Source organism: Talpa occidentalis, unplaced genomic scaffold (genome assembly GCF_014898055.3).
Source record: "Talpa occidentalis isolate TD23 unplaced genomic scaffold, MPIMG_talOcc4v2.1 talOcc4.10, whole genome shotgun sequence".
Taxonomy (NCBI): domain Eukaryota; kingdom Metazoa; phylum Chordata; class Mammalia; order Eulipotyphla; family Talpidae; genus Talpa; species Talpa occidentalis.
The window spans coordinates 102,301,049-102,323,607 of NW_023600993.1; the positions used below are offsets into that span (position 1 = coordinate 102,301,049).

The following is a 22,559-nucleotide window of genomic DNA, read 5'->3' on the forward strand; positions in this document are numbered from 1 at the left end:
GTTGACGCTGCTAGCTGCGAGCTCAAGACACTGCTCGGCTGTAGATCGCAGGACTGCGAGTAGCACTTTCGGTTAAAACTCCAAGTATTGGCCCCTGGACGATTACAACAGCTTCCCGACTCGCTTTCAATCAGGGAAGTGGGGTTCATGATGACTTGCCCTCATCCCCTGGAGGAAGCTGACTTGTTTCCTCGCTGCCCTTGCCTGTCCCTTCATCTCCCCCTGCCCATCCTTGGCTTGGATGCCTTTTGAGGCTGTGAGTTAAGAGTGGCAGCTCCTTTGAGTGGCAGCTCCTTTGCTGAGGACTCCACAAGTCTTGTCTTACTCAGTAGAATCTAGAGTGAGTCTATCCATGGTCTCTGAGCTCGCCCATGTCCGTGCTTCTGGCTCATTCTCTGGTCTTCCGTCCGTCATGGAGCGCCACCCACCGAGATGGCAGCCCCTGCTGTGCCCCGGGCTGTGCGGCGTAGTCGGGGCCACCATCGTGCATGCCTGGTCGTCAAGTGTCCCATGACTGCAGTGACGGGGCAGCAGGCGGTGAATTCATCCTGGCCCCAGAAGTGAAGCTCTGAGACGCCCCCTGCGCGCCTGCTGGGTGCCGGCCGGGAAGGGTGCTGGGCTCAAGGCCGGCAGAGTGGGAGTGGGGTCCGCGATGGCTCAGCCCTGTCCTTCTCCCCGGGTCTGACTTCAGTGTCCTCCGACTTTGAGGTGGGGAGGGCCGGGGGGGCAGCAGCGTGTGGGCGAGGGGAGAAGATGGTGAAGGGACATCGGAGAGCAGCGGAGAGAAGTGGGCAGCAGTGAGCCAGGCGGGCCCGAGAGGGCAGCTGGGGGCAGGAGAGCCACCACACGGGGGGCTTTTCTTCCCTTTGTGCCCACGCAGTGGTCTGGCCACTTGCCACCGGAAGCAGGAGCCCTGGAAAGTGTCCTTGTTAGGATGCACTGAGGTATGCACAAGGCTTGGCCTTTGAACCCCTCGGGCTTCCAGAAACCCCCAACTCTGTTTTTTCTGACTGCAAACTCGTCTTCAGGGGCCTGCTTCAGGGGATCCCTGTCACCATAGAACAGGCCAGAGCCTGCCCGGAGACCACCCCACCCCGCCCTGTCCTGTGACTTTGCTGCGGGGTAAGGTGCAGGGGCCACTTGCGTGTCCTCCGTGGCCAGTCGGGGACGTGGACAGTAGCGAGGAATTCATGTGCCCAAGACCACAGCAGAAGGAGGGCTGGGTTACAATTCAACTTTCTCCGACTCTCAAAGCAATTGTACATCCATCCTTTCTGCGAGTTTTGATATTTTCTTCTCCTTTTATGTTTGTCAATAACTAATTTTTATTAAGCTAATTAACGTGCGCTTGAACGTCCAGCTGAAATTCATCTACGCCAGTCCGTCCTTGATTAAACATCAGACCTTGAAAAGACAAGGTAAAAAGCTGCATTTTCATTTCTGTGGTGCTTGGTTGTGAGTTATTTTCAGCCAGAAAAACAATCATATCTTTGCTCAGAGAGTCAGAGAGGCCAGAGAGAGGGAGGGGACCAGCGCCGAGGCCTCCTTCACCTGACTCGGTCTGATCCCCCTCAGAGTGTCAAAAACTAAGACTTGTGCAAGTTTTACAACCTGAAGTTATTATCATAATTCAGGCAGCCCTGTCGCCGTTCCTGCAGTGAGAGACATTGGCTAGAAGTTGTAGCCGGGCTTCTGAAAGCTTCCCATTTGGTGATTCAACTTGTTTTGAAGCTTTGCCTGCAGATTTGGGGCCAAACACGAAGAAACAAATGGCTTTTCTGTTTTAAATGCGTGCGCCCGAGTGTGTGGGTTTTTGCTTGACCGTTCCCGGTGGCCAGCTGGCTGCTTTCTCCTTTTCTGTTCTAAACCACTTGCCCTTGCTAAGTTGGACTCTTGAAAACTGGCAGCTTCTCCCGTGAAAGTTCACTTTTGTCTGTTCTCTGGCCCAGAGGCCTGCTGACAGCAAACCCAGAATTTTTTAACCATTTCCTGCATTCCTCCATTTTAGGTCTGGCGAGGCCAGATTTCAGACTAGCCAGCCTGACCGCTTCCTTAGTGGATAGTGTTGGATGGAGACCAGCGGTGCCAAGGGCACTTTGGGGTGAGTGCTGCCCTTTCTCAGCAGCGTGCAGGGCAAGGCTGCGAAGCCCAGACAGCGCCAGTCTGGCTCCTGGATTCCCAGGCGTCTGCCTGGTGACCGGTCAGGAAAGAAACGGAGGCGGCGTGCACGTGTCTCCTCTGGCCCACGGCCGGCCGCTGGCGGTGCCGCCTGAGCAGTGAAGAGACGCAGAGACTGACATCTCAGGTGTTAAGAACCTAGAAATAATGAACCTAGAAATGATCATTTCTTTAGGATTCGAACTCCCTGGTGGTGGCCTCGTGGTCTGTGATACGCCGAGTGAGGATTTGCAGATTTGCAGAATGAAGTCTGCTGGGCTGGACAAAGCAAACCTTCAAAACACATGTGCACACAGCTGTCCAGGTGCTGCTGGCCGGCTCGGGCAGGCGAGGAAATTCAACCGTGTTTTCCAGACACGCTTGGAGTGACTCTGTCTTCCAGTAATGGACACACACACACACACACACACACACACACACAGCCGTGTGGGCTCCTGGAGAAAACACAGAGGCTGTTCCCGGAAAGCAGCCTCCACCCCCTTTCTTTGTGCACCCTGGCGGGGACGGCCAGTGAAACCTCTTGTTCAGAGGGAGAGATGTTTGCAGATCAGCGGCTTCCCACAAACAGGCCGTGTCTATGGGATAATGAGATTTAATTGATCGGGGCCCGTACGCGTCAAGGTGCAGCGTCCTGGTCTTCTATTTCCCCGAGAAATGGTACCACACCGTGGCGCTTTCTGTGTAGGTCTGATAAGGTCCCTGGAATAATTGTTTGTCTTTCAACAGAAAGGGCAACCGAGAGACTTTCCGCCGTTCACATTTCTCTAGAAAGTTGCCAATCTGAGCAACTTGCCTGAAAACACAGACTTGGGGTTCGGAGGATGCCCGGGGAGCGCTTCACCTGGAAGGCCGCGGCTCTCGTTCCAGGACAAAATGCAGGATCTGTGGCTCCGAATTTGCCGTCTCTGGGAATGGAGGCTGGAAAAGATTTTGATTTGGTTTTGTTCTCTGATAATTAATGGCTATTTCAGGGTTTGATGCCTGGAGATGCAATTGAAGTGTATATTCCTGTGCTTGGAACTTCATGCAGGTTTTTTTTTTATTTCATTTTCCCCTACTTTTGTGTTTGCCTCCCTCCCTGCTCTCCGGCTCTCCCCCGCTCCTCTGTACCACCCCTACCTACCTGCCTCCCTCCCCACCCCCCCACCCCATTTTTTCTGCAGCTTCTTTACATTTACAATTCCTGGTTCTTCCCAAGAAACAGCCCTTAGCTCTGTTCCTTCTTGGGACCTCGTGTTGTCATGGCAGCCGCAGCTAAATTCCAATCCAAGAGCAGACCTCGCTCTGCGGTGTTATTAGATGGTGTGTGCTCCCGTGCTCCCTGGGGGGGATGCGAAACCCCAGAGGACTTTTTGTTAGTTTCTCAGAATTGGAAGCTGGGAAACAAAAGTTGCTTCTCGAAGAACAAAATACAACTCAGTGCCTGGGAAGGTGGCACTGAGTAGAAATAGATCATTTTTGGTTTTCAGAAAAAGAGAGATTTGAAATAATAATTAAACTAAGTGGAAATAGTATACAGGGAGCCATCTGAAGCTTTACTCTCTACAGTGCACAGCGAGGCATCCATTAAGACAAATTAGGGTTGTGTATTTTGAAATGGGAAGATGTCTTTGATTTGTTTTCAAGTGGAAAGCAGCAAAATTGTGGAACATAACACGTGGTATGCGCCTCGTTACAAAAAGGAAAATTATGCACATTATACACAGATAAAAACATGGAATGATATGTATCTCTTAGAAAATTCTTTTGGCTATCTGCACTTATAATCTCAAAGTCAAAATGACTTGATAAGAGTTTAGTTTTTTCCATGGAGAAGAAGTCAAAGTTGGTATGATAGGTCCATGGGCATTGGGAAACAAGTGTCCTTTTTTGCCATCTTAAAGTTTGGCATCCCACCTGAAGGCTACCTCGTGGTCCAACGTGGATGCTGAAGCTCCACACATCGTGTCTTTCACAGGCCAGCAAAAGGAGGCTGGTCAGGCCTCCCCGGTGGCACAGAGGTTGAGTGCTGGGTTGTGAAGCTGCCCGCAGCCTCTGCAGCACCTGTTCAATCCCTGGCTGCTCCCCGGCCACCGAAGGAGGGTCCCGCATGGAGCGCAGACCTCTCCTGCCGCCCGCTGCTCCCCTCAGCAGTGTACTTCGGTCCTTCTGCCTGCTCTGCTCCCCGCTCTGGCTCTGGTGAATTCTCTCACCCTCCTGCGCTTCTGACAGTACCCAGTGCATGTATAAATAAATAAATAAATAATAATAAAATAAAAATAATTAAAAAAAAGGAGGCTGGCCAAAGGGCAAAATAATTTTTTCCCCCAGAAGTCTTCCTGTGTAGCCCCCACAAAGCTGCTGCTTTCTCCTTGTCTATTATCTAGTTATCTGGTTTCACCAAAAAATCTAGAAAACATACTCGCTCAGGTGGCACATTGTCCAGGAGCTGTGAGTGGTGCTCCTGCCTGGAATTGCGGCAAGTGCATTTTCTTCTTTATACGCTTCTTCTGTATTGGTGGTGGTTTCAGACAAACATTGTTGACTTAAATAATAAACAAGAAATTTAATAAATGCAAAATTTAAAGATCTTAAAATATTAGGAGAGACGTGGTAACCCTTCAGTCCAAGATGAGGAGCCTAGAAATGCTAGCTCTCTGCCCCAGGCGATCTGTTCTTAATATACGATTCAGTATATTCCTAGGCTTGTATCCTCATCACAACCCATGTTCAGAACATTTTGATCACTCCATAAAGAAATCTCAGCCCTATTAGCAGTCACTCCTAACTTTCCTCTCCCCTCTGTACCTAGCAACCACTAATCTTTTTCCAGTTGCCATGGATTAGCTTCCCCCCACCGCATTTATTATGGGTATTTATCTCTGATTTTTTTTTTTCACTTAGTACAGTGTTTTCAAGGTTCATCCATGCTGTAGTATGTGTTGGTACTTTATTCTTTTTTATGAGCACATAATATTCCTTTGTATGGATTGGACCTTCATCTTGTTTCTCTACTCATCAATGGATGGACAGTTGGGTTATTTCTTCTTTTGGACTATTGTGAATAAGGTAGCTATGAACATTTGCGTGTTTGTTTTTCTGTGGGCATGTTTTAGCTTCTTTTGGTTTTTTTCTCCTGTGTTTTTTCACCTAGCAGTGCTGCTTGGATGAGATGAGTTCATTTCTGTAGGCACAGAGAGACTTCCCTCTTCTTAACAACTGCATAGTCTTCCATTACATTTTTATTATATTCACCAGTCCCCTCATGATGGATATTATGGTTGTTTCCAAGCTTTTGCTATTACAAACAGTGCTACAGTGAGTGTTCTTGTGCAGCCTTTATTTCACACATATTAAGAGAATAAGGTAATCTAAATTCCTCCAAGTGGAATTGCTGGATCAAAGGATGTGCATATTTTGGGGAAAGATCTTGCCAAATTACCCTCCATGGGGGTTATCTGAACCGTGCTCCCATCTGTTATAAAGACCCCAAGGAAACATTTCTGCCTGGCCTTTGTATAAAGAATAGTTATAAGTTTCCTCAATAATTGGTTTGTTTTTTATCTTATAGAGAATGTGACTCATAACTCATCAAGATTGTATTCTGTTATTTCCTTAAGCCAAATTTGTGGTTCACCATTAACATGTAAATGAAATTGCATTATGGGTTTTTATCTTATGGTCTCCATTTTTGCTCATCTCAAGGTATTGGGAAGTAGTCCCTGGACTTTTAAGTTCACATTAGATGACTCTGGAGTCGACTTCAGTTCCATCTGGAGAGCCTCACAAGACTGAAACCACAATAGAACCTGATGTATTAGCCAGGGAAGCTTTTAGATTTTGAGTGCATTTGAGTAAAATTTACTGCAGATAGCATACATGAGGATACATTGATTTTTTGGGGGAATAGAGCTTTGCTTCATTTCCTAAGGAGTGAGGGTGAGCACGCCATCGCTGACCTTGTAACACTCAGCAGCTTCTTACACAGCTGCATTTTTGGCCTTGAATGCAAAGAAGATGAAAGTCTCTTGCCTCCATCTAGTAATATTGGAGATAAAGTCTTGGGGGGGTGGTGGGTTCAATTAGTTTCTAGCTGGAAAAGCTCTCATCTTCTTCAAATCCTTTGCAAAAGCAAAGACATCTCCAGTAAAACTTTAAAGAGATAAGTTTGTAAGAAAACATAAGGAAAGACTGTATATGAGTATTACTGGTTCTCCTGACTGGCCTTTTAATTCTTTAAGCATTTACTTATTTCTTCTCTCCACCTGGAAGTGATTTTGTGTTGTGTCCACCAGGATGCAGTGATCGGAAAGGTATATAGCGGGCACTGCCCCTCATAGTCCTGACGGTGCAGACAGAGTTCCCTAACCACCTGATTACCCTTAAGTATCATTTGTGTGCGATGGATGGAGGACGAGGGCTCTGGGTGTCCATGAGGGCATCTCTGACAACTCCTTATTTACCACTTTGCTTCTTGACTCTTTACAGTGTATCAAGCAGTGTGCTAGCGCTGTGGATAAATCAGTGGAGGTATAGACGCATATCCTCCACTCACAGAGGCTGCATTTGAGTCAGGTTGCCTATCATTTATTAAAGGCTTATTATGTGCAAGTCATAGTGATACTCTTGATGGCCCAGTAAATACTACCACAAGTATCCCATGAAGCACAGGGAGGCTAATGACTTGCTCCAGGCCATAGAGCATGTGCATTTTGGAACCAACATTTGTGCCTAATAGGTTGGCTCTTTGGGCTATGCCCCTGCCTTTTGTTGTCTGTGCCCCGCTTTATCTGGTCTGTGTGTGTGTGTTGGTTTGGGGGTGTCAGGAAAGATTTGAAGCCAGGTTGAAATGGGGAGATTGTTCTACACGGAGATTTGACACCCAGATGTGAGGGAAAAGGTGGGGGTAGTTTCATCAAGGAAAGGGGTGTGGGTGGAAGCTGAGGGGGCCCCTGCAGAGCTGCAGGGCACTGCTGCTGCTCACAGCCTTTGTGGAGTTTCGTCCCTGCTGCTTCCTCCTCACCGTGCTGCTGTTCCTTAAGTTTTCCAGATCTTAGCAACGAATTTTCTAGTCAAACTCAGATTTGGGAAGATGCCAGCAGGTCCAGTGACCTGTGGTCTGAGTGGCATCTCCTCAGTCTCTGTCCAGACCCCTGGCCCAGCCCTCATGGTTGCTGCCCGACTTGGGAAATCCATTGAAGTTTTGAGTCTCTCGTCCTGGGATGATGAGCTTGTCTCTCCTGGTCGGGATCTGTGTCTCCTGATCCTACGCTTTTCTATCATAGCCTCAAAAACGTTAGCTCGGCTGCTGTTTGCTTTCCAGCCTAGCCTGGCAATTGCTTTGATTTTACTGCATTTTAAAACACTTTCGGTTGACATTGCCTCATCTGGCCGACCTACCTTTGAGCAAGGTGTCCTTTCAAATCCAGGATAAAGACTTTGCTTTTGAGTTGAACCTTTGTCAAAAGACTTTTTTTTCTTGGCCTCAATGCTGTTAATGTGGGGCTGGGTAACTTGTAATGGGGCATTTCAGGGTGTTGAGCAGTGGCGCTGGCCTCTACTTGCTAGATGCTGCGGTATTTCCCTCCTTGTGAAAAGTAAATGTCTTTGGACGTTGTCACATGTTCCCTGGCGGGCAAACTTGCTGCTGAGAACTCCTGACCTAACCTGTCCATGGCCCTTTGTCTTCAGGTGTAGATTGCTCTTACAGGTGGATGATGGCCAAAGGCCATTTCATAGCATTTTAACAATCTGTGTTTGAACCCTTTTTCTAACCTGTTCTACTTATGAATAGTAATACTAACATATACAATTAGGAAAATAATAGGTAAAGAATAAAATGATAACTAAACTTTTGTGGGTTCTTACTAAGTACTGGGCATCTAAAAAGCAAACCTGTGTGACATGTACTGTTATCAGATGAAAACATTGATGTCCAAGGGGGTAAGTTGTTTGCTCCAAGTCAGCCTGATCATATTTAATTAGCCTTGACTTGAAGCCAGGCTTCGTAGTTTTAGCTCTTAAGCTGCACTTTTCTTAATATTAATTTTGTGATATAAAGAGCAATATTTTTATTTTGATGGTTGTTTATAGTTTTGTTTATGACACTAGAGAAATGTCAGAATTAAAAGATGAAAACTATGTCTGGATTGATGTTTGTATCATAGAGGAAGTATGTCCTCCAAACACAGCAGCAAGCAGCAAGGCTGATGATGACCAGCAATTGTATTATAACTCGTCTTTAATAAGCATTTTATGTCTGACTGTCCTGCTCATGACTCAGCAAGATGTCACTTTATTGTCATCCGGAAATTCCTTCCCAAAGAATAAATTCAGAAAGAACAATGCCGGACTGATTGGACCACCAGTTGTTGACAATGGGTGGTCCTGAAGATGAGTTTTTTTTCACACATTGGGGACTTGAACTCAAGGTCGAGATCATGGGAAGAGAAAGATCTGGTTGCTAAGTACTGAGTCCACGTGAATTGCCTACGATGTTAGCATGACACGAGATGTGTTAGTGTGCGCTTGGTCACGCTGCTGAAGTCTCCAAGCCTCAGTTCTTTCCTCTGTAGAAGGGGACATGACTAGGTCTCAGCTCACACAGCTTAGGTGCCACTTCATGGAGAAAGTGCTTGTGGGATTCTTAGGCAACTTCTTGCATGTGCACAGCACTCGTGAACGGTGGGGATAGCGAGAGTGATGCTGTGCTATGTTCTGAACAGTATATGAGTTGACAGTGTTTATTCCCATCCATCCTTAAATAAAACAAACCAACCAAAGCCAAAACAACCCCCGCCCCCCGCACCAGCCTTGCAGGTACTGTCAGTTTCCCATCGCCTGACAAGATTGTTATTTGAAAATATGTTCCTTTGTTGTAAATTGTCCGTGAGAAACTGTGACTGTTTCCTCCGTGGCAATCTAAGTGTCCTTTTCTTAAATTCAGGGCTTCCAGTTTCTTAAAACATGACTATTATTCTTCACCCTTCTGCCCTTTACTGGCAACATCTGTTCCTTGTGTTGTGTTTTTTTGTACGAGTGCTTTCTCAACCGTGGAATTCATTTCTCTTCCTTTCTTGGAAGACTGACATTCTAATTTTCTGTACCGGGCTCCCTTGCTGAATGCCTTTCACTCAGGGTTGCCCCAGTGATGTGGAGGTGTCGGGGACCTAGTCTTGCTGGAATGTTGCCTTTGGAAGTCATTATAGTGACTCAATTTCAGAATAAGCATTTTGAATGAAAACTCCCTAATTTGGGATTTATTTTCTTTTTGCCACGGTTGATAGATGTCTCTCCAATTTGGGAGAGGTGTAATTACAGGAATGCATTTGCTTTTGTCTGTGGGGAAGTAGAGTCATCTTGAGGATCTGGGACTTTAGAGCAAAACCCACTGACGTTGAAAACATTGCTGTGACAGGTAGCCACCGAGCCTTTCTCATGCTTCAAAAGCAGCATTTGTGGAATGTGCTTTTTTAATGAAAAAGCTTGGTTATATAACTTATGCTTCATGTAAAAAGAACACTTTTTAATATAATTTGATTGTTTGTCCTCTATGTATCTTGCACTTAAAAAGTGCTTTGTTGCATAAAGATGCTGAGGTTGGTGTGGCGCCCATAGTCATCCTGCATAGCCCGCTGGACCCCTCCACACTCACCACCCACCCCTTCTGCTCAACCCTAAGTCAGATTTCTAGACTTACTGGTTTGGTTGTGTCTGTTCCTCTGCTTTGTTTCCTTATATTCCACATCTGCGTGAAACCCCTGGTATTTGTCTTTCTCCTTCTGCCTTATTTCTCTTAGCATCTTCCCTCCAGTCCAACCATGTTGTTGCAAATGGCAAAAATTCATCTTTTTTTTTTTTAATATCTGAGCAGTATGCCATCATGTGGCTAGACCATGTCTTCCTGATCCTCTCATCTGCCGCTGGGCACTGAGGTTGTTTCCGTAACTTGGCAGTTGTGAATAGCGCTGCAATCCATGGAGCAGTGTCAATCTCCCTCTGCATTAAACCCTGGCCAACTTTGTACTGACCGGGGAAGAGTTTCTTCTATGAGGCGAGAATAACCTGGGCAGTTCACGGAAGGTTTTGATTTCATGAGAGCTGTTCAAAAGAGCGTATCACTTATTCGATTATTGCTAGAAACACATACTTACTGCAGGATGCATGTTTATAAGTGAAGGATACATAAATGAAGAAAGCAGCAAAATAAAGTGAAGAAGGTAGAGAGGAGCCAGTTCTTACAGGTTCTGGAATGTCCTTGGAAGACTGGTTTTTACCCTCAAGGCAACAGGCAGCCACAGAAATGCTTTAAGTGGTAGACTGATGTGGTCAGATTAGTGTTTTAAAGATCATTCCAGGCATACTGTAGGAAATGGAATGAAAAGTGGCAAGAATGAAAGCAGGGGAACTCTGAAATCCAGGAGATGGTGGTTTAGATTAGGATGGATTCCCCTACAAAGAAATACAGGTGTCCTGGGTGAAAGACGCAGGGCGTCGTGGCCAGTGGACCACTGAGGGTAATTTTCAAAACCAGATAAAATTGTGACTCGGGACAGATGTTTTGTGAACATGTGCTAAAGATGCTACTCAACTCCTCTGTTAACAAGGGGCTGAGGCTGAATACTACATCAGGTAGTACCCAGACGACCCCGCACTTGGTTATCTGTCCTTCGTAGTAAAGTGAGGGTTCCGATGGAGGCAAAACCAGCTTTATGATTCTGGAGGAGGAAAGTCACCTGAACCTCTTCTGAATGGGACAGAATTTGCATCTTTATGGACTAGCATATTTTGCACAGTGTAGAATTGTAAAATAGCTCCTGCAGACTCAAACACAAGCAGCCCAGAAGTGGTTTAGATGCACCTAGAAAATGCTTTCTATTGAAGCACAGATTTCCCCCTAAATTTCCAGTGTGCCTTTGTGTGTACGTGTTGTGTATAGGGGCATTGCATGTGTGTTTTGCCTGTGGGTGTTGTGTGTGTGTATGGTAAAGGGAATGGGGAATGATGAAATAAAACTTCTTGCTCATCTCAGATAAGCACCCAGGCCCTATTTATTGATGGATATATATGCTGGTATACAAGCAGATTAACAAGCAGGAATAATCTACCTTTATACTTAATCACTTACTAATAGCATTTTCTATGGTATAACTAATATTTTACAACATTGTTGTTAATGATGGCAATTTCCACCTTGCAGATATGCAATAATTAATGAACAGAGTCCTGGAACATTTAGAATGGTTCCAGTTTCTATATGGAAGAGCCCTAAAGTTCCTAGTGTTTCCAGGTGAAAGGACAGGTATAATTCTGCCTCTAGAATGGTTGTGCTAATTTACTTCACCATCAACAAAGAATTGACATAGTTCATTTATTGTCTGTGGGTGCTTTTAAGTATTTTTAATCTTATTTACACAAATTTCATTTTATGATTAATGATCTTGTTTTTGCTGGTATTTTTCCTCTGCAGTGAATTTAAAATGAGCCTTGCTCCCACTGTATAACCTTCTCCAAATTAGCTTTTCTTTCCTTGCAAATGAAAGGTATATATAAATGATAGGCATTAGCTTATGTTGTTTACGCATTGGAAATATTTTTTTTCCCCATAAAAGATTTAATTTTGAGCCAGCTCATTATTTTAGTAATTGGAGTTGGTAGCAGCATGAGCATTATGATTCAAAGATGTCAAAGAACTCCTTTTGTAAATCCTCTTCATCTATCACTTTCTGAAATTCCACCATGAAGAAGTCGTTTCTAGGACTAGAAAAATATAAACATCATGGCTTCAGAAATAAATATAAAATATAAACCTGGCTTCAGCCAGGTCAGATTTCTTCTAGTGTGGAAAGAGAATTTTGCAAACAATGACAGACAGGGTGGCGGAGGCATCATCTCCTGGGTTGATTCCTGCCTGCTGCTTCTCCTTGGTTAAAGTCTCCTCCACTTCCAGATAGCATCTCTAGCGCCATATTGTGGCTGTTGGAGAACTGTTGGACTGTCGCATTTCATCAGCCTCAAAGTGGCAGAGGAGCCAACACATGGGGAGGCAGCTGGTTACTCTGGCCATGCATCATGGCCCAGGTGGAGAGCTGGCCTCTTAGAGAAGTCACTGGTCAGCCTACATAGCCAACTATCCAGACCAGCAGGGAGTAATTTAGCCTGGATGTAGTTACCGCAGCCATAACTAAGTAGGAGCAAGATGCTGAAGGTTATGTAGGCAAGGGAAGTCAGAAAAATCTGAGAAGTTGCATGAGATACTTTCCGTGTTGCCAGCAGACTTAGTATGTTTGGGCCTGTGGACTTGTGTGAAGGATGCTGAGGACTGTGTCGCTGAAGGAGAGTGGGTGGGCGCCTTCTTAAAGCAAACACTTTTTGCAGACTGCTTGGATGCCTTGGGGTCCAGGACTCCAGGTGTGGAAATGCTCCATTAGAAACCATCTCTGTTGGGGAATGCTCGGCAGTAGGGAATTTAAAATCACAAATGCAAATGTCACACTGAAATAGGCTGTAAAGTAGCTGTCCAGATGAAAGAGCATACGGTTACAATTTAATGTCCTTTTCTAGATTATAAGTGCAAAATGCTACTTCATACAGAAGGCTTGACCCTCAGCAGAAGTCTGTGCCTCCTTAGGAGGCCAACCTTTCTGGGAAAATTCTGGGGGGAAATGGTTCAGAGCTGGTTCTCCTGAGTCAGACAAACTTGAGATTAGGAGATTGGCTCATTTCTAGAGTCCTGTCCCCTCGAGGAATGCTTAGCAAGGAACCTCCCTGCCACTGTAGCTCATTATTGTGAAGGATGATGACAGCACTGGCCTCAGGGAGGAGTTGGGGGAGACTCACTGAGGTCATGCCCAGGAAGGGCCTGGCATTCTTCAGGGCACAGAGGACCAGCACAGCCAATGCCAGGGGTTAACACTTTAATATGAGGATGATTCTGCCATAAATTCTCTAACAGTGTATTTACTGGGTTTCAACTAATGGGTTACCACCTCTCTCTGGTCGGTGAAAGTTGGGTCAGTGGTCAGTGTCTTTTAAATAAAACAGAATTAGTTTTTAAAGAAAGTCAATTAAAAGAAAACTAAAATAGATGATAAATGTGTTCAATAAAATGTAAAGGAGCAGGTTGAATGAATGAATTTTAAAAAATAATGCACTAAACTATTAAACAAATGGGGTTATTCTCAAATTATCATCCTTTTAGCAATGTCAGTATAATCCAGCTAGTCTGCACACGTTCCCCTGCTCACGGACCCTCCTGGTTCATTTCTTGTGAACAGTCCTGAGATATTTAGGATAAGTGTTTAATCCTCTGGTATTAGCTGGTTCCTCTGGTGTTCCTAAGATGCAGACTGTGTGGCAGTTGGAATTGGGAGTTTACTTTAGCTCAGCGGACTGAAGTTTCACCTTCAATGTCTCTCATATCAAGACAGCGTCCAGCACTGCCACTGGGTCCCACTTGCTGGAAACCACCCATCACAGAGGCCCCCATCATGATGCACTCCAACTTTGTTGGAGTTCCAAGTGGGAAACATCGTGTCATCTGAAGGTCTTTATGATTGTCCATGAATTGGTTTGCAAATGACAAACAAAATACCTGGGAAGGTGTTAAAGAGCAGATGTACCTGGCCTCCCCCCAAGAGGCTCTGGCTCTGTAGACCTTGGCTAATCTCTGGGAATCTGCATACATGACAAAAGTCATGGGTGAGGCTGGACCAACTCTGAGAATCACATCGTATGCTGCGGGTAATCCCACAAATCGCTCTCGACTTTGGCACTGTTGATGTTTGTACCATGTGCTTGTATGTTACAAACAGTCCCTTTGCATAAACCAGATTTGGTTTTCCTTATCTCCGGATGGACCAGCACATTTTAATCTATTCCCTGGTGACTTCCCAGCCAATCGCTGTAAGCCATGTGGGGAGTGAATTTGCATGATTGTATTTTTGCAGTTATTTGGTTATAATATTGCATTTTTGCCCTTACTACTTAGTAAAACAAAATAAAGACAAAAACTGAGAAATAAATTTCTTCTTCAGACTTACTACAGATGGATCAGAGTAAAGATGGAAATCATCAGGTATGCCGAAATTGAGGAATCTTTCTTTAGCTTGCATTCAATAGCCTTTGAACAGAAGCTAGAAAAATACCAGTTTGATTGTGAAAATGAACATGTTTTATAAAAAAGAAACTTGAGACGCTATCATTCAAGATTGGGTCTCAAAGGTGAAGCATAATTAGGAAATTCAGAATATCTTTCTTAATGAAAATAATTTTTTCCCACAGTGCACAGATTTCTTGTGCATCTCTAGCATGCTCAATTTCTGCACTCATATCAGGGACAGGAACAAAAGAAAAGGCTTTGCCAGTAATAGAATGCCAGTAAGAAGCCCATTTCTAAACCTTTTCTTTGAACAATCAGAGTGACAATCATCCCCACTGTAATTACAGTCCCCGGGTAGCGGTCAAGCTTTAAGGGAGTCTGTTGTCTCATCTGTTATTCAGACATAAGTGAGATGTCGGAAGACTTTTATTTGCCAGCCATACTGTTGGGAATGTTAATTCTCATGGTTGATTCTTCAGCCTGAAAGAATTTTGTGTTTGAGCTTTTACCAGTGACTCTGCCCTTCTAGATGTTTCTTTGTTCAGTGGAGGTACAGCCTCGGGTCTGCGAACACACGACGTGGGGTTGGAGCAGATTGGTTTGGCTGTCCTTTTAAGAGGTTGATTCAGTATCACTAAATTTTTCCATAAATAATTGGAACAGTTTATTCTGAGGTAATTGTAGATTCTGATTCAGTTGTAAGAAATGCCACACAAAGGTCTTGTGCACTTTGTCTGGTTCCCTAGTGGCGACACGACAGTGTGAGGTCGTAAACATGACATTGGCATTAATACAGTGAGGACCCAGGGCAGTCCCATCATCCCTTATAGCACATCCTCCATTCTACTCCCCCCTCCAGCCCCCGAAAACCACAAATCTGGCTTCCAGTTCTATCATTTTGTCATTTCAAGGATGCTATAAATTCAGCCATAGAATATGTTATTTTTGGATTTGGTTTTATCGCCATTCTGCGTAATCTCTGGAGATTAATTCAAAGCATTGCAGTATCAATCATTCATTTGTTTTTATTGCTAAGTACTATTCTGTGATACACATGTGTCATCATCTGTTTGCTTATTCACCCGGGGATCACCCATGGAAAGATACGGGTCTTGCTTCCAGTTTGTGCTGATACAAATAAATCTGCAGTGAACACCGATGATATTTTTGGGCCATTTTATATTCTTTTTTTTTTTTTTTATTTTTAAATACACTGCTGAGGGGAGCAGCGGGCGGCAGGAGAGGTCTGCGTGCCATGCGGGACCCTCCTCCGGTGGCCGGGGAACAGCCGGGGATCGAACCGGCGCCACAGAGGCCGCGGGCCGCCTCACAACCCAGCGCTCAACTGCTGCGCCACCGGGGAGGCCCCCATTTTATATTCTTATTGACAATGCATTAATCATCCTGTTTCTCTACGGAAATATAAATTTAAAAAAATAAAAATATCTCTTCTGCGTAAAGTAGACATTAATTCTCTGTACTCTTTTCTGCCATTTAACTGTTGTGCACATGATTCAACGTGGCCACCAACCTCAGGTCATATCTGGCAATAATCTTGGATTCTTTGGGTTGAATTTTCTGAGGGAGAATCTAGTTGGCATTGATCAGCCAATTATTAGCTAGTCTAGTACCTGGTCCAGCTCCCTTTTTTAAGATTTATTTATTTATGCATTCAAGAGCTGGGGTGTAGACCAGAGGTGGAGGTGGTGGTGAGGGGATCCACTAGAGGCAGAGTGGGGAACAGAACAGGTGGATTGACTGAAATAAGGGGATTGTCTGCTAAGGGGAACAGCGGGGAGACAGGAGAGGTCTGCTGAGCCCTGTGGGTCAGCTCCCTGGCCGGGGATAGAGCTCAGGCCACAGTGGCTGCCCATGGTTTCATAATGCTGAACTTTACCCCTTGAGCCAACAGGGAGGCCCTGCTGTAGCTCTTAACCATCAGTTATACAGTATGCGTCCAGGACTGCCTGTGATGTAGGCTGTTGGCATACATCAGGCTTATCATTTCATATTTGATTTAATTTGAAGCTAGAGCATGTGCTCAAGTGCCTGTTTTACTTGTGCTGATCTGGACTTTTTACCTCTAGGATTTGTTCTGATATATTCCTACTGATACTCTTATCAAAACTTGAAATTTGCCCTCAAATGCTCATTTTCCTTAGAATTCAATAATTGACTAAATGACATAATACTCTTATTGTGGAACCAATCTGGGGTTTTAAAATTTTATTTTCCCAAAGCAAAATCACATTTATGAGTTATGAATATTTTACAGGTGAGAACATCAAAAAAAGATACACGTAAATGCAAATGTCAGTGACATCTGAGTTGGTGTGATGCTGAGTTCAGTCTTTGTCCTTCTTTGCAGATTTATCAACGATGCTGGTTAGTATTCAAGAAGGCTTCAAGCAAGGGTCCAAAAAGACTGGAGAAATTTTCCGATGAACGTGCTGCGTATTTTAGGTGTTATCATAAGGTGAGACTCAGTCGCTGTAGCTTTGCAGAAATCTGTTCACAAGTAGGTACCTTGAGTTCACTGGATTTGAAAACTTATCTAACTTTTCTAACTAAGGGGAAAATAATACTTTTCCCCAGAGCAAAATATCTCTAATATAATATCCACTTGTTAATTGCTTAAAATAATTGATTAATAAATGTAGAGTCATTTTCCTGGTTTCTTACTGTTTATTCCTGTTCCAATCTCTAGTGTCGAGAGTTTACCAATTTTTTGGTAAATGTTCAATTTGCAGAGTAGACCTTACCCCCAACATTGAAGGCCCTTGAAGGTAAAAGTTGGATCTCCGTGGGCCTAGTACAGGTCCTGGAGAAGCAAAGCCCTTCATCCAGTGCTTAGAATGTGGGGGAAAATGAGAGGGGAGAAGCTGGAATCAAGGCAATTGACGAGGAGGCGGACATTCCACCCATTAGTTTATTCCATTACCTTTGATGACTCAATGTAATCCAGACTTGCAGAGCGCTTAGTAGTAGTGAGAGCTCTTCACCCAATGGTAGCTGTGCATGAAAGTGCATCTCTCAGGAATAGGAAGTTACTGGAAGTGTGAGGTGAGCACACTGGGTACATCCGTATGTCAGGCAGTATATGCTCCGTCGCCCTCACTAGTGGGCGGCCTAGTGTGTTCTCTTTCTTTATGAAACTGTGTCAAGGCACAAGACTGGTCCCCTGTGCAGGGACGGTGCTAATTTTCATGATAGAGTATTTTGGTGGCTTCAGTTCTCCAGCCAGGCACGTCTCATCCTCAGTGGCCTGGGCCTCAATGGCCTCAGTGGGCTGGGCCAGCAGATCCCTTGGCACGGAGTGTGTCCAGGTGAGGACAAGAGTATAGTCTTTCCTTCTGTGCATTTCTCCAAGGGTGGCGGCATCTGGTTTATGCTGTGTTGACAGTTTGGTTTATACGATGATGAAGAGACCTGGGACCAGCTGTCTCTTCTCAACTTAGCAAAACTGACTGTGCTGCTTTCCAGACACATGACTACGCACAGAAGGGGAGCAAAAACCCAAAGCAAGCCTTCGAGAAAAGTAGGAAGGGAGTCAGATGTTGCATCCTCTGTGTGTTTCGCTCCTCATCGTCGTGAAAAACCCCCTCCTTGAATGTAAAACAAGTTAGGGGGAGATTGAGGACAAACCTGCCCCACTTCAGACTTCTACCTGCTGGCCTTGGAATTTCACATGTAAATCTTTGGGGGGATGGGGTGGGAAGCTGCATTCTCTTTCATCTATAATAATCATTAACTGCAGTTCAAAGCATCACAGCAGAGGAATTATCTGTATTACGCCTCCGAGCCCTTGATGAGTCCCGCAGCCCAGTCACCCTCCCGAATTTTACATCTGATACGTTCAGTATTAACCTCTTGGGGGCATATAAAAGCCCTGGTAACTCTGAGCTATGCATTTTTTATCTCAATGCTGTGTAATTTATGAATCTTGATAATAAAATATTGGGCTCATAAGAGGCACACCGTGACCAGATTTCAGAGTTTCTTCGAATATAAAGAATATGTTCGAATATATTCCCTTCCAAAAGAAGGGAAGATTGGTTTGTTGTGCCTCCCAGCAGTACTGGGCTGGCGGTGGCACATCCAGACCCATCCCTCCTCCTGGGGTCGTGGTGTTTGTGAGAGCGAGGGGTGTCTTTAATTTCATTTAAAAGGATATTAAGAGAAAAAAATGTCAGTTTTCCATACCTGATTGTTTTTAAATAAGAAATTGAGTGTAAGATTTGAAACTAGGTACCTTCCTCTCTGCAGCTGAGGTAGCTAAGGTCTTCTCATGCAAAACACTGGAAAATAAATATATGAATAATGCACACACACAACAAATCATTTTCTTTTTTATTTTTTTTTTGCCGGCCCCGTGAAGCACCCCTCAAGCACCACAGCTGTCAGCGACGGCTGTGAATTGGATTAGCTGTAATTGCAGTAATATTAAGACTCCAGTGACTATAGATATAGTTCCTGACCTTCTTGTTAAACACGAGCTCACCGTTTTTATTCAGGAATTCAAAGTTGGGAGACCAGCCGGGGTTGAGTGTTTCTGTGCACAGTTTCACGCTTTCAAGATGAAAACAGTTGGGATGAAATCTTAGGGGATGGAAGATGGTCTGTTACTTCTGGGACCAAAACAGATGGTGCAGAGGGTGTGCTGGACCCATATCTAGGAGACCTGTGTCCCTGGGGCTCTTTCTGTTCTGAGAAAAAGTTGTTACCTTTCTTATTGAGGTAACATTGGTTTATAACACTGTGCATGATTTAGGGGTGCAGGTTCACACCTCCTCAGATGGCTGTCACCACCCACCCCGTGGTCCCTGGGGGCCTCCCCTCCCACCCCACCGGCACCCTCAGTCCTGCTGGCCTGTTGCTAAGGCTTGTGCTGGTTTAGCTTGGTCTGTTCCTTTGTCTGTTTCTCTGTATTCCGCCATGAGTGAAGTCATCTGGTGTTTGTCTTTCTCCTTCTGACTTAGCTCCACTTAGCATCATCCACTCCAGTCCCTTCCATGTTGTCCCGAATGGCAATGGTTTGTCCCTTTTTACAGCTGCGTAGATTCCACTGTGCACGTATATCACATCTTCTTCATCCACGCATCTGTCGTCGCGCCCTTGGGTTGTATCATCACGTGGCTGCCGTAAATCGTGCTCATGTGGACATTGGCTCTTTGCGAGTGGCACCACGTCAAGGTGAGGTCACTGGGCCGGCACTCAGTAGCCGGTGTCCTCATGAGAAGAGACACAGACTCTCAGGGAGAAGGTGGAGGCAGAGACTGAGGGATAAGTCTGCAAGCTGAAGGATGCCAGTGATGGTGGGCAGAAGCCAGGAGGGAGCTGGAGGAGCTCCTTCTGCAGAGACCTCGTGAGGAGCCAGCCTGCCCACACCATGACTCTGGACTTCTGGCTACAGAGAGAAGACATTTCTGTGGTTCAAGCAGCCAGCATGGGGCACTCCGTTACCTCAGCCCTTGGGAGCCAGATCATGTCACCTTCACTCCTGGCTTCCTCTCCTGGTAGTTGCTTCTGTGACTCTCAATGTTACGTTTATACCTCACTACCTTGTCAACATCCAACATTTGCAACATTAGCAGACTCCCCCCTTCAGGAAGGAAGCGCTTTGGCTCATGTGTATAAGTTCTCCTACCTCTTCTTTCCTTTTTCTTTGTAAAGCGCGAGGCCCTGATTCTGTGCATTTGCTCAGTCATACATAGACGGCCCTGGGCCTCCCCCACGTGTCAGAAAGCGTTGCTTCACACACGGCCTCGTACAAGGTAGGTGTGTGGCTCTACCTTTCACTTTCGGCTTCTCCAGCTTGTCAGCTCTTTACTTCACATCACCTAACTCCAGGCTACTATTGTCTGACAGAAATGTGTGCCGACTGTCCTCACGTACCTCAAGTGTCACCCATTTCAAGAGAAACCAGAAATACAATGTTCCAGTGAAATGTCTTATTACTGAAGTGGATTTTTTAATACAGTGTGGGTGAAATCAGACATTTCTCCGGGCTGAATTGGCCTGCAGCCTCCCACACCTCTTTTTCTTAAATCTCTGAGTTTCCTCTTGAGCAAATAGCGGAACGAAAAAGTGATAATCTTGCCAGGAGTCCTCATGTGACACTATATTTAGGAAGTCTGCAGTCTTATTATGCATAACTTATAAATGAAACTCTCATAATATTCTATCTGTGATGAACTTAGAGAGTCTCATTTTCTTTCATTTATTTATATTAGCCCATGTGTATGCATGCTTTGTGATGAAAAATGCCACAGACACTTCAGCTACAATAAGATTTTCATCAGAGCCACACACATTCCTCAGAAATATTATTTTAATCAAAAACACCATTAAAATTGTCAAAGATGAATTTGTTCACTGCGCCTCCTCTACAAGAGTATTCCAATTTTAATTGGAGAGCTGAAGACTTTTCATGCCAGAATTGCAGGTTGCAGGGGAGACACAGAGGCCAGCTCAGACAGGAAGACTCAGTATATCGTCTAGTGTGGCCACCGTGGATTCTAGATCGAAGGTGGTGTCGGTGTGTGTGGTAACGCTTTTGTGATTACGTCAGGGACATTGGATCAGGAATGGCCTAGTAGCCATGAGTCCCAGAGCCTTCACCTCTGAAGGATTTTTTTCTGAGACGTCCCGTCACCCTTAGAATCACATCCAAACTCCTTGCCATTCCCACAGGCTCCAAGACTGTGCCTGATGCTGCTGTAGCAGATGTGATACTCTCCCAGCCACTCAGCACCTTCCCACGCTGGCCTCCTTCACCCTGGTCCACCTCAGGACTTCTGCACCTGCTGTTCCTTAGTCTAGAAGGCTTTTCCTTGGGGTTTCTTCACTTTCTTTAGCTATTACCCCAATGTTACTGCCTCACAAAGGCCTTGTTTGAACACCCCGCAGTGCCTAGCACATTTTTTTAGGATATTAAATTCATAACACTTAGCACTATTGAAATTATATCAGTCATTTATTTGTACCTTTTTTAACACCTGCTAGTTGGCAGTAAGCTCTGAGAGCCCAGGGAGCCATATTGCATCTTGAGCTCTGTGATCTCAGCATCTTTATCAACTCAGTATGATCGAAGCTTCCATCAAATGCTGGAATTTCTGATGGGAGGGAGAGCCCCGGGTTTTCAGTCAGAAAGGACATCCACTACATTTACATTCTCTGTACCTTAAGCTCCCCATCTACAAAGTCAAGACTGTGATAATAGCACTCACCTCTCAAGGCCAATGTGAAGATTTCTAAAACAAAGACCAACACTTTATAGTTTTAGTAAACCTTGTGAACCCTTAGAAATTATTTGTTCTAAATAAAGTGAACAGAGAAAGGGTGGGTTTCCTCAAGTTAGTGAAAAATTAGTCAAATAGGTGGTGGGATCTGAGAGGAATCACAGAACATTGCTGGCCAAGTGAGTTCCTGGGGAAGGGAGTTGCGTTGAGAAGGGGTGGCCACCCACTTACTCTAAGCGCTTTTATAGAATCTTCCATTTTGTTCTCTTCATTCTCCTTATTCTTTAAATTATAAACATACATGATCCTTGTAATAAATTTAATTCTGAAGGGTAGGAAGTGACATGAAAGACAATAATGCTATCTTAGCCCTCAGAAAAGGGTGCTAATAAATTGATGTGTGCTTTTATAGACTTCTTTCTCAGTTTACACAAATAGAAGCCTCTTCTCACACACCGATAGATCATATTTTTAGACCAAAAATGGAAATGGAGTAGTTCATTGCATCCTGTGCATATCTTTAAGGAGATCATGATTCCGGATTTCCCCAAGACACTCTTGGTGAGCCTGTTGTCCTGGCGTAATTTTCAGTAACGAGTCCTTTCACATTCCAAATATTCTGGCTTATAAGATGCATTAAATGACCACATTAATTATATAGCCTTCTTCCCTCACGTTTTGACCATAACTCTAAGTCAGTAATTAGCAGTTTCACCTCATTAATTTAATAACTCTAGAGTACTCTTTATAAATTGATACACCATAATCTGTTTAAAAACACCCAAATTGATGGACAAAAAGGTTTCCAATTTTCTTGCTAATGTGAATTCTATTATGGTGGGAAAACTTGTCTATCTTTATGTGCTCTTACTGATTTTTTTGCAAAAAAAAAAAAAAACCTCCCAAGTTTTAGAAGTGAGATTGTCAGGTAAAGATCCCTCACCTTTAACATTTTTGCAGCTACTGCCAAATTGTCTCTAGGTAGCTTCTACAAAATCACACACCCACTGACAACTTAGGAAAGTACCTTTCACTCTAGATTCTATTCTGCCTACAAATTT

The 22,559-nt window shown here is 44.5% G+C and overlaps 1 protein-coding gene across 1 annotated transcript in view; it reads left to right on the forward strand.

Moving 5' to 3' along the window:
- DOK5 (docking protein 5) overlaps positions 1-22,559 on the forward strand; it is a 105,791-nt gene that overhangs the window by 37,185 nt on the left and 46,047 nt on the right. The window contains exon 2 of the mRNA XM_037500655.2: positions 16,626-16,733. Coding sequence (XP_037356552.1) covers positions 16,626-16,733 — 108 coding nt within the window. The remainder of the gene's footprint in view (positions 1-16,625; positions 16,734-22,559) is intronic.